The following is a 12,601-nucleotide window of genomic DNA, read 5'->3' as shown; positions in this document are numbered from 1 at the left end:
CAGAGATGAGTTGCAGCTGGAAGGTCATCTGCTGTGTAAAACATATGCTGGAATAGTTGGTGGTTCATTCCGCTGTGGCGACCCCTGATGAATAAAGGGACTAAGCTGAAGGAAAATGAATGAATGAATGAATGATAATAATCTACTACAAATGTTCTTGAGCTGCTTCAGTGTGAGGCATACAGCAGAACGTGTTGATGGGTAAAAAAGGTCTTTATTTAAAACAATGTATAAAAGCAAGCATGTGAAGAGCAGCACATACAAACATGCATAAACAAGACTGAAGAGATGCTGTACAAGTGCAAAAGTCATGTTGAGTTCATAATTAAAACACACACTCACTCACACACACTCACACTCTCTCTCACACACACACACACACTCACTCACTCAGAGTCTCCGGACGTTGCGTTTGCTCTGCGCACTCCCCGGCAGCAGTGTGTCGGTTCTGCGGCTGCGTCTGCGTGTGAGCGGCTGCGGTGTGCAGTCTCTGGAGCCGTGCAGAGCACACAGACACGCCGTGCAGAAGCGGAAGCTGCAGTCGCTCCAGCTGCACACGCCCTCCAAACGCACAGGGTGGCACACGGCTGGGTGCTGGCAGCGCGGGCATGCCTTCAGGAACTCGTCGTTGAACAGGGTTTTGGCCACCTGACACACACACACACACACACACACACACACGTTATAAAATATGGAAATAGAAGGAAACACCGCTCTTAAATTACACACACTTGTCTGCTAAAACAAGTAAAGCAATTCAATTCAACTCAATTCCCCTTTATTTGTATAGCGCTTATACAGTGTAGATTGTCAAGGCAGCTTTACACAGAAGATCATATTGAATGTAAACAGTGTAGTTCAGTTTGTAGTGTTTAGGTTGAGCTCAGTTCAGTGTGGTTTAATAATCACTACTGAGAGTCCAAATATTGAAGAGCAAATCCAACGATGCGCATATGATATCTATATGCATGCTTATTATCCAATGCACGCAGACTCTGAGACGGTTTCCCATGGCGCACTAAGCTCTAGAACTCATTTTACATCCCTTACTCCTCATCGTGTGCTGTATACTAGGGTAGGGTGGTCTGCTTTGTCCATTTGTAGGCTCAAGCATTGGCATATTCTTGTTTTCATTTGTATAAAGCCTGTCCTTAACTATGGCCTTCAGTCACAGGATATTGGTTTACTGTCTGTTCCTAAAGTGCGGACTGAGATGGGGGGAAAAGGCTTTTAAATAAGCAGCACCTATTGCATGGAGTAATCTACAGTAACACAGAGTAAAGTTGCAGTGTAAAGAGCAGATTTCACTCAAGGCTTTAATAAAAAAGGGATTTAGAAATTGAAACAGGCTTGGAGATGCTTTGATGGTTTGTTTTTCAGTGTGTGATTCATGTTAACTGGCAATTGTTTGTTGTCTGTTAGACTCATGTGACGTGTACTGCCTAATCTTGGCCAGGACGCTCTTGTAAAAGAGATTTTTAATCTCAATGCATCTTTCCTGGTAAAATAAAGGTTATAATAATAATAATAATAATAATAATAATAATAATAATAATAACAACAACAACAACAGGTGAAAATCTGATCTAGCTGCTTACACTGCAGACATGAGAACACAAATCTCTTGAACAGACTCTGACTGATCAGACTCTGATACTGGATGATGAAAAACACCTTCCACAGCTCATATGTTGGGTGTGTGTGTGTGTGTGTGTGTGTGTGTGTGCGCGGTAATAGAGATAAGCACCTGCAGGAACTGTGTGTGTTTGGAGCTGCTCTGCCGCGGCGTGATAGAGGTGTGTGTGTGCGGTGTGCGGGCCTGAGCCTGAACACTGCCCAGAGCAGACCTGCACGCCAGCGCCGCCCTGGTGTCCGCATCGGGAACATGCGCCAGTCTGCCACCCTACACACAGACAGACAAAGCAGAGCACGCAGATATGATGCATCTGATTATTACAGTGAAACAACATTCTACATTCGTCTGCAGTAGAGCTGCACAACACATCACAATTATCATAATATCACCAATGTGCATGTGCTCGCAATTAATGAGAGATTTAAAGGTGCTGGAAGCAAGCATTGGACTCTTCTAAATTTACATCAGGCCATTTCTTATTTAATTCACTCACAGTGTGATGTTCAGACCCCACTGCGTCACCTGCGTCAGCTGAACTCTCACACACTATTGTTTTTCTTTTGTTATTAATTCTGGAGGACAAACTTGCAAGTAACACAGTTTTTCTCTCCGGTCTACCTCCGACAGGAGCACCTCACATTCACATTCTGTCAGGTTTCTCTTCTTGTGTTCGCCGTTGCTTTTTCATTTGGTCTTGCCAAAGTGGAGTCATTACCATATTCATGAGGGGGAGGAGTCAGGGAGGGGTTTTGCGCTGGTGTGCTCAGTTTCAGGTTAATTCAGATCTACAATGAGAATATGTGTGGGATTCAGCGTATGCAGTGTTTCATACATCTGAATCTTTTACTGTGTACACACATGTACAGCTTTGTCCGTACGCAATGTTTGAGTATGAACTCAACGCAAGTCTTCGTACATGAGGCCCCTGATGACTGATGTCAGTGTAAGTGTATTCAGTGTCAGAGTTGTGTGTAAATATACTACACATTCCCTGAGGAGCTGATACAGACACACAAAGACACTCTTATATTAAATCCCTCATTTATGCAAATGTTAATGCAGTATTAGAAGTATTCTGTGCAGGTCTAACGCAGTGAGGTCATGTGCAGACGTTCACCTCCACTGTGCTCTTGAGCTCTCGGATGTGGTTTTTCCTCCGGTGAGCAGCTCTTTTATCCTCGGAGATCACGTCACTCCACTCTTCAGACACCAGGCCGAACCTGTGGTCAATCACATGGTTTATTATAGACGCTCACACACACTCTACTCATATATACGGTGTAGTGTGCTACAGTGACAATCCACCTGTAGGATACACACTTACCTCTCTATATGCACCAGGCACTTACTTAGAGACATCACTATGTTTGGTTCTATAGCTAAGCTATTTTGAAAGTGTAGGACAAAGATTAAAAAATCAAAAAAAAAAAATAAATAATAAAAAAAATGTAAAAAAGAAAAGTTTATTTTGACACAATATAGGTGCATTTCATCACAATTAGTCTCCGCCTATATATATAGTTCGGTAGTCATTAGTAAAAACGCCATCATAAACCATTAGGTTACTAGGCCTAACTGTTATTTTATTTATTTATTTAGCATATTTTAATAACTTGTAGCTCATGGCCCTAAAAATGAAAACGTTGGCTAACCTGAAGTCAAAATAAAATCGCTTTGCTTTAGCCGGTAATACAGGCCTACAGCATATTATCTATTGTTTAATTTTGCATGAGCAAATAGCAGTTTAGCCTATATAGCATATTTTAAATTATACAGTATAGCCTTAAATTTGCATATTATCATTCAGCCTACCTGCAGCCCATGTGAAAGGTTGATCTGCGGCAAATCCACTTACTCACGCACTATATACCTTTTATAAAACTGTACACTAGACTTCGCAGGCCAATCATCTTTAAACTGAAGACATTAAGTGTCCTAACTCGAGGCTGCTGCTGCATAATGGGATGTCTTTACACACCTGTAAAAAGCGATGTCAAAATGAAAGCAAACATTCAGAAGGTTCTGCAGTCAATTTTATAGGTTCATTTTAATAATAATGAATATAATAAATAATAATAGTGTAGACTGCCGTAGGACTGTGCCCTGATCAACTAAACTGGTTTAATAGGTTACTCTAATATTAATGCCTAACTAAAAACTAATGTGAAAATGACCAGCAGCTGCGTCTCTGCTAAAATTAATTGAACAGCAAATTTTTAGCTCTTTAGCTGTTTTTAGAGACCATGAGAGTTGTATTTAAAGAATTAGTTGACCAAAACATCAAATGAGGGGGATGCAGTGGCACAGTAGGTAGTGCTGTCACCTCACAACAAGAAGGTCGCCGGTTCGAGCCTCGGCTGGGTCACTGTGTGTTTCTGTGTGGAGTTTGCATGTTCTCCCCGTGTTGGTGTGGGTTTCCTCCGGGTGCTCCGGTTTCCCCCACAGTCCAAACACATGCACTATAGGGGAATTGGGTAGGCTAAATTGTCCATAGTGTATGTGTGCATGAATGTGTGTGTATGGGTGTTTCCCAGTGATGGGTTGCAGCTGGAAGGGCATCCGCTGTATAAAACATATGCTGGATAAGTTGGCGGTTCATTCCGCTGTGGCGGCCCCTGATTAATAAAGGGAGTAAGCCGAAAACATTAGAAAAATGAACATGAAATGAATTAGGCTTCATGTCATCCACTAGTCCAGTTCTCTCGTGTGAGTTTAGAGTGCTCCTCCACCGCTGCGTGTGTGTTTTTAAGGCTATAGGGCGCACCCTGACCTGACGTGGTGACCAGATCTCTGGACTATTGCTTTAGATTCACAACTTTCATAATGTAATTGCCTCTTCATATTATAGATAAAATATAAGGAATTTTCACTTTTGAATGAACTAATCCTTTATGAAAATTAGGGTGGGGGCACAAATTCTTTCTGAGGGGGCAATTCCCCCTTTTGACCCGGGCGTGCAGTACACACACTTAAATTGTATGTATGTATGTATGTATGTATGTATGTATATATTTTTTGTTTTATATTCTAAACCGTGCTCCATATGTAAAGTTAAATGCTTTATATTGTTATTATTTTCTTCAGCTATAATTTCTATTAATGTATATAGCGTATTTTATGTGCATACTTCCACATCAGCATATATACTAAGCATTTCACTGCGTGTCGTAGAGTGTGTAACAGGTAAAATTAGAATGACACACTGAATTGTAATCTTAAATATTGAAATACTGAGGTGTGTTGCCGCACCGGTAGATGTCCGCGGCTGACAGCAGACTCAGGATGATCGCCAGCACGTGTCTCAGGTTTCTTTTCCTCAGCTCAGAGATCAGATCCAGCGTCTGCAGACCCATCTTCCGGCCGATGAGCCCCGACAGCGGCAGCCTGGGCCTGTAGGGGGCGTCCTCCTCCAGTACGCGCAGCAGATCCTCCAGGCTGGTGTTCTGGAGCGTGGCAGTAGAAAACATACATAAACAATAATAAAACAGTTGGTCAAACATGTTCATTAGCTGAATAAAATCATCATTTCATAATAAATGAAAAGCTAAAACCAACTGAAGCTAAAAACAGCCACTGAAAATAATCAGAATAAAACAACTCCATTAATTAGCAAATAAAGAAATAATAAGCCCTAGGGTTGGGTCCATAGACTATACCATAGTCCATCGCTGGTGTTCGATAGACATCACGATGCTGATCCAGTGTCGTAGCAGCAATGCACTCGTGAAAAATACACACACGGCTCCGTTTACACCAATCCTTCTTCAGTTTTAAAACAGCATTTATAAAGGATGTACCGCTGGATTATAGTGGTTAAAGGTGATGTTTAATTAATCTGGTCTCTATCTAACGACTCGCAGCATCAGTACATGGCTTTAATCTTTCACTCTTACTTACTGTAGTCATTTCAGCGAAAACCTCAGATACTGTTGGCTGTGCACCTTTACCAAAGTTGGTGGACGCCATTATACCGACACGGATCACTCTGCCTATTCATGCCAGAGTCCAGTGTAAAAGTGGCTGACAGGTGGTATTTGTGTGTAACTTATCTTTATTTATTTAGGATTTGGTTATGGGTAAAACAAACACCATGCGGGTCAGCTAGTTGAAATGGTAGGCCACAAATAATTCATTATGTATTATTTATCATAAATAATTCCACCATAATGTTTCACATTAGACATTGTACAAGGCCAAATGGGTCGACATCACCCAACCCTAATAAAGCACTCATTCTGTGGTGGACAATCCAGCCCATAATCACAGAAGCATAGCTATTAGTGCTGGAGAACCCTGGCCTGCGACTGGAGAAATGTCAGCAGATGGCGCTGTCACACATACAGACATCTTTAATAAACATACAGTAAAATGTCTGAATTTTCCCTCATTTGCCTACTTAAGCACCAGTTTTACTCCAAATGGAAAGCCATTATTTCTTCATAGGATTGGTGTGTTTACGTTAGATAAACAACGTGATGATTTTATAGCAGCAGGTTCAACTTTGACACTTATGGCAATCAAATACTTTAAAAATAAATACAGGCCACAACTGAATATTGAGAATGATCGCTGATTATCAAAATTAAACAAGAATAGACTTGTGCTGAAAACACTGTGCCCACCAGTGTCTTCAGCTGAGGTTATTATTAAAGTAAGCTAATTAATAAATGATATTAAAAATCTATATAGTTCCTATAAAAATACAGCTCTCAGACGCGTTGCACTGTGTTGTCAATATTCTCGTGTTTACAGTAGTCAGTATTCGAAGAGTCAAAACTGTTTTTCAAAATTGTCAAAATTGACAAGAATGGATGTTCAATAATTTTAGGACTACTTTAATGAAAGCTGATGATCCACTTTAAAAGCTGACTACTGTATATAAGCCTATTGATGTATGAGCAACGTTTGGATATTTATAACCACCTCAGAGGAATTTGGGGTCACCAGCCCAAAACTTCATATCAAAGTCAACAAATAATAACTTTACATTTTAATGTTTACAATGCAAATATATCTAGATCCATTTATTGGGTTAAGCATGACTATAATAAAATATACATCTATTAAAAAGACAGAAAATATTACTTTACAAACTGTACTGTAAATAAATCATATGAACATATATCAGTTAATAATATTACTGGAATTAATCTGAAAAGCTGAATAAAATATATAATTTACACACATTTACACAAATAAATTAATAGACTTAATGATGGGCTTAAAGTCTGTGCAAATCTGTGCAGATTATATGTGGGCCTAGCTGTAAGTCACTTTCCAGAACCTTTACACTCGCTGTTCCTCACTGGTGAAATGATCTTCCCATTCCTACACAGACTGCAGATTCACTGGTATCCTTCAACCCACAACTATAGCCTCATCATCTCTTCTGAGAGCATCTGAACCGCTGTGAACTAAACCAGGACCCCTCTTCTCCTCACCACATGACGACCTTAAACTGAGTGTGCATCAAACAGGTGAGTACGCTTGTCAAACCACCTGTACAAAACACTCTTTCCTCTCTGACACTTGCAGCAGTTTTTGCACCAGACACTTCACATTCACTCCATATCTCAAACAACAAAAACAAACACTGCATTTCTGAAGTGTGCTGTCCACAGGTGAGCGGGCATGACAAACCACCTTTAGAAACACTCTTCTCTGCATTAACTCCCTCCTCCTAACTCTAGCACTGAATTCTCTGAGCACACACAGCTCCTCTGTATAATCAGCGGCCAGTTTAGTTGATCAGTTCCCCTATAGCACATCTGTTTGGACTGTGGGGGAAACCAGAGCACCCGGAGGAAACCCACACCAACACGGGGAGAACATGCAAACTCCACACAGAAACACACACTGACCCAGCCGAGACTCGAACTACCAACCTTCTTGATGTGAGGTGATTGTGCTAACCACTGCACCACCGTGCCACCCCAGAATCATTAATGAAAAAGTCAGTGCAATCGAGACGCTAAACCCGAGCAGAGATGCACTAGAACTGTAGTAACAGCGCTGACCTTGCTGTGCTGACGTGCGCGTGTGCTGATGGCGTGCACCACCTGCAGCGCTGGCGTTAGCGTCAGCTCCTCCATCTTCAGCGTAGCTGCGCTCAGCGGCGTCCTGTCCTCGAACACCTCATCTTTACAGGTGCGTGTGTGTCGGGGTCTGTGCGCATCCTCAGACTGAGATCCTCCCTCCCGCAGCGTGGACAGTCTCCGCTGCCGCTCCAGCCGTGAGCGCCGCTTTTCCCTGCCGCAGGAGCCCGCCGGCGCCACCAGCTCCTGGAAGGACCCGTCATGGTCCACTGAGGAGTCATGGGATTTATCCAGACCCAAAGAACTGAAGCCGCTGTCCTCCAGTGCTGGCGTGAGCAGTGTGGGGTCTGCGGTCTGCAGCGGTGTAAGGATTTCAGCCTGTGGAGACCCTGGCGGACCTGCGATGATGCTGTCGTCTAAATCTGGCTCCGCATCCACACACTGGCTCTGATAAGGCTCCGGGGTCAGCGAGACGCCGCTCCGGCCTGAATCTAGAGTGGACGTGACGGCCTGTAGATGGACAATCATATACAGCTGTTAATATAGAAACACATGCAGATATTTAATAACTCAACACATATCAGCTCAAGCACATACACAATACTGAATCAGTGTAGCAGCACTTCAACACTGTCGATTAGGGCTGCACAAAATAAGGTTTCTGCACCGATATCGTAATGTTTGCATTCACAATAGTCACATCACAAGATCCGCAATGTGGAGTCTGACCTATATTAGACCAGGAGACGCTTCATTTGTGGAGTCAATTTGAACCATAAAGTTACCAAAACGTTCATCATCTGCCTGTGTTTTCAGGCCTGTGGCTGTAAGCATGTCACGGCACAAGACATTATAATGCTTGTATATCTTTAATAAAGATTAATTGACCCTTCGCTAAGCCACACCCAAAAACCACCACACACCAATCGTGGCTTGCTAATCGTAGCTATGCGCAGGGGGTCTGTCAAGCTTTCGAGCGAGGGAAACAAGCCAAAGCGTTGTGCATATGGATTGAGCAAATCTGATACCCGGTGTCCTAAAAGCTTGGACTGGGTGGTGGAATTGTTTCCCTTTTCAAAACCTAAAACTCCAGCGTGGATCAAGCTGTGTGAGAGGCGCTGAAGGAGCGGAGTTAAGCTGGTTTTGTTTTCAATATTCCTGACACATTCAGTGACAGACGGCAATACCTCACACACCTCTTACCCTAAACAGATCTAAACCGTTTCCTACAAAAACACAAAGCAGGTTCTGTTTCCCAGCTGTCTATTTCTTTATTTATTTATTTTTTCACTCGATATTATGAGCACTGCTCCGATTAAGCCCTCGTAATAGAAGTCATATTAATAGCAGTCATATTACCATCTGTTTTAAGATACTAATACTTGGAATATTTGTTATAGCAGGTTTAGTGTCTGCTTTTATATTTGGTGTCCGATTAATACTTGCAGGTAGGGAAAAGAAACGGTATAAAAAGCACAGAAACATACTGACAGGTGCTGTACATTGTTATGGGTCAGTGATGCTAATATTCAGCACAAATCCATCAGTTTCCCCTTTCTGACTGTTCTTTCTGTGAATGATGTAGAAGCACGGTCCATGCGCGTTTCCTTGAGGGTTAGTAGCGATACATTTCATTGCACAACAATTAGTCTATCAGGATTTTTGTCTAAAATAGAGAAATCCCGGTTAAATGAGTTATTATTGGGTTATTTGTAAATGTCACCTCTCCTGCTGTGCATGAGCTAAGTTGTTGAATGGTCAGCGTATGAGGCGGCTAGGCTAACAGAGCTTTAATTTCGATTAAGTTATTTTCTAATCACTTGCCTATCATGTCATGAATATACATCTGTAATGCAGACTGCACTGCTTTTTTGTCTGGCTTTCTGGGATATCTCACCTGTTCGACAAAAATGACTAACTATATCCCTGGGAATGTCTGACACCGGCGCATACATATTGGAACAGATGTGCCTTGACAGGCGTAATCAAATCAATTTCAATTTTGGCCTTCAAATGATTATGAAACCACAATAATCGAGATTAACAATATTGTGCCCCCTTTCAACAGTGCGCATTCACTAAGTGTAAAACTCTGCCGTTCAGCCGCAGGATCCAGCAGAACACACTCATGCGAGATCATCTTTTATCTTAAGCTGCCCCTAAATTCTTAAATACATGTAAAGACCTGTGAAACATGGTGCTCAGTGGTTATTCACATTAATGAATGAAAAGGCATGTGAAGGTGAAACCATGAACTGTGCAGCTCTTAAAGTGACAGCGCACTATATTCCTGCTGCTGACCGTCTTCATCAATAATCAAACAAGAGATAAAATCACTCGCTGCTCTTGACCTGAAGGACTTTTATGACAAATCCAGTTTATTTCTCACAGTGAAGATGCTTAAAACAGAGTCACTCATATATGCTTTATTCCTTTCATAAGTGTGAGCAATATTGGCCCATTCTGCTGCAGAATTAAGAACTGTGAACTGCTTGATCTTTGAAATATACAGGTGTAACATCAACCTACTGTACAGGGGAAAACTATAAATCTACTACTAAATGTTTAGGTCATAAGAGCACTGATAATCATCAATAATAGTGAGTGATTATTAATTATGATTTCCTCCATAATAGAGCACTTCAGCGCAAATGAGCAGCCCTTTAGTGATTATGAGGTGACCCCACACACCTGTGAGAACAGCAGACGTCTCTTGCGGCAGGAGAAGGTGCTGTGCTCTGCTTTGAGTGTGCTGTTGGTCAGCGGGCCACTCGGGGTCTCGTCCGGAGAGTCAAAACTCAGGCTCAGGTGTGTTTCTCCAGGTGTGGTGAAGCTGCTTTTACTGCCATCTGAGGACGACTGGGACACCAGCAGACGCCTAAGCGCACACACACACACACATAATCAATAATGCAATATATCTGCATTTATATCAGGGTTGCATCAATGTACAGTACATTATTTAACCTCTGAGTGTCTTTTACATTCAGTATTATACACAATATTCAGGTTGCTGTATTTCAGTGGTTCCTCATCAAAGAAGCAAACATTTGGACACTTAAAGAGACAGATCAGCCAAAAATAATAATGTACTCATCACTTACTCTGCCTTAAGTGCTTCCAAACCATCTTACTTGTGTTGAACACTACAGAAGATATTTTGAAGAATGCTGAAAACGTGTAACCATTGACTTCCATAACAGGAAAAACAAATAATGAAGGTCAATGGTTACAGGTTTCCAACATTCTTCAAAATATCTTCTTTTAGTGTTCAGAGGAAAGAAATTCAAAGGTTTTAAACAAGACAGTGGCACGGTGGCTCAGTGGTTAGCAATGTTACCTCACAGCACTCAGGTCACTGGTTCGAGTCCCAGCTGGGTCAGTTGGTGTTTCTGTGTAGAGTTTGCATGTTCTCCCCGTGTTGGCGTGGGTTTCCTCCAGGTTCTCCCGTTTCCCCCAGTCCAAACACATGTGCTATAGGGGAACTGATCAACTAAACTGGCTGTAGTGTGTGTATGTGTGAGAGAATGAGTGTGTATGGGTGTTTCCCAGTACTGGGTTGCAGCTGGAAGAGCATCCGCTATGTAACATGCTGTAATAGTTGGTGGTTCATTCCGCTGGGTCAACCCCTGATAATTATGAAACTAAGCCAAAGAAAAATCAATGCATGACTGAATGAACTGAAGAGTGAGTCAATGACAGAATTCTCATTTCTGGCTGAACGATTTCTTTAACAGGTGATTTATTTGAGCTCTAGTCATCATAGCTGTTACAGTAATGTTTTATTCTGCTTGGTGTAATTACCCTATATCTTTATAACAGCTTTAGGAATAGATTGCAGCAAGAATATCTGAGTGCAGCAGAAGCTCACCTGCGGAGCGTGCTGTTTTTCCTGCACAGCTTCGGAGTCTCACACCAGGTTAGCGCCAGCTCCCTCTTGCTCTCAGTGCTGGAGTCCCCGGAGCTGCGTGGATCTCTGCGGTGTGGAGCAGTGGCCGAGCCCAGCTCCCGGTTCTCCTTGGTGCCCTTCAGATGGCGGTGCGGCCGGGGCGTGTAGAGCCGCTCCATGGGGCAGCTCTGATTTCTGGATCCGTCAGACTTCAGCCGTGTGGACTCCATTCCTTCAGCTGGACTCAAACACTCAATGGACCCTGTAATGCTGACAATGCTGACACTCATGGCAAGAGATCTCCTAGTACACACAAATAAAAATGTTATATATATATATATATATATATATATATATATATATATATATAAAAATAAAAACTACACATGCACCAGTCTGTCCAGATCTCTGTCTGGCCCATGCCTATTCATGATCAGCTTAAATGAAGCGGTGTTTAAAGCTGGACTGATCAATTGAGCAGAATAATGACAAACGTTGGAAAAATGTGGCTAGACCAGTCAGTAATACATTTACTGTGAAGTGGTAAAGTCTAGATGAGATGCACGGCCGGCCAGAAGTGTGATATCCACATCAATATAGCAGCATTTTAATGACACTGTAGAACAATAATTAATATTTTTACAGTACTGATTAGGGTAGGCGTTAATAATACAATTTATTGGGTAATTTAATAGAAAACTGAAATAATACTTGGTACAACTACTGTTTTTACAGTCCTGTGACGGTTGGGGAAGACATTAATAAAACACAATTAATGGGAAACTAAATAAATAATATAAAACTTTTTCGTTAACCTCCAGCTGCAATCATATCTGATCTAGCAACAACCCTGTATAGTTTACAGACAGCTTTGCTAAAAAAAAATGTAAATCATCAGAATATTTTATTATCAGATAAACATCAGATTATCATTTAAATTAACAAAAAAATTATTAAAGAAACCAACTAAAACAAGCGGTGTAAAAGGCCCCTCTGATTTAAACAAATAACATCATAATTTAAGTTGACAGAACTTTTCGA

The 12,601-nt window shown here is 41.7% G+C and overlaps 1 protein-coding gene across 1 annotated transcript in view; it reads right to left on the bottom strand.

Moving 5' to 3' along the window:
* Nucleotides 1–205: 205 nt before the first annotated feature.
* fbxo43 (F-box protein 43) overlaps nucleotides 206–12,601 on the bottom strand; it is a 13,209-nt gene continuing 813 nt past the window's right edge. The window contains exons 2-8 of the mRNA XM_056475868.1: nucleotides 11,543–11,863; nucleotides 10,363–10,549; nucleotides 7,654–8,181; nucleotides 4,886–5,079; nucleotides 2,754–2,856; nucleotides 1,748–1,903; nucleotides 206–648 (exon numbers count right to left, since the gene is read on the bottom strand). Of these exons, the coding sequence (XP_056331843.1) occupies nucleotides 391–648; nucleotides 1,748–1,903; nucleotides 2,754–2,856; nucleotides 4,886–5,079; nucleotides 7,654–8,181; nucleotides 10,363–10,549; nucleotides 11,543–11,850 (1,734 nt within the window). The 5' untranslated portion in view covers nucleotides 11,851–11,863 and the 3' untranslated portion in view covers nucleotides 206–390. The remainder of the gene's footprint in view (nucleotides 649–1,747; nucleotides 1,904–2,753; nucleotides 2,857–4,885; nucleotides 5,080–7,653; nucleotides 8,182–10,362; nucleotides 10,550–11,542; nucleotides 11,864–12,601) is intronic.

The sequence above is a fragment of the Danio aesculapii genome, chromosome 16, assembly GCF_903798145.1.
Source record: "Danio aesculapii chromosome 16, fDanAes4.1, whole genome shotgun sequence".
Taxonomy (NCBI): Eukaryota; Metazoa; Chordata; class Actinopteri; order Cypriniformes; family Danionidae; genus Danio; species Danio aesculapii.
The sequence above is the reverse complement of the archived record's forward strand: the minus strand, read 5'-3'. Positions and strand labels throughout refer to the sequence as shown.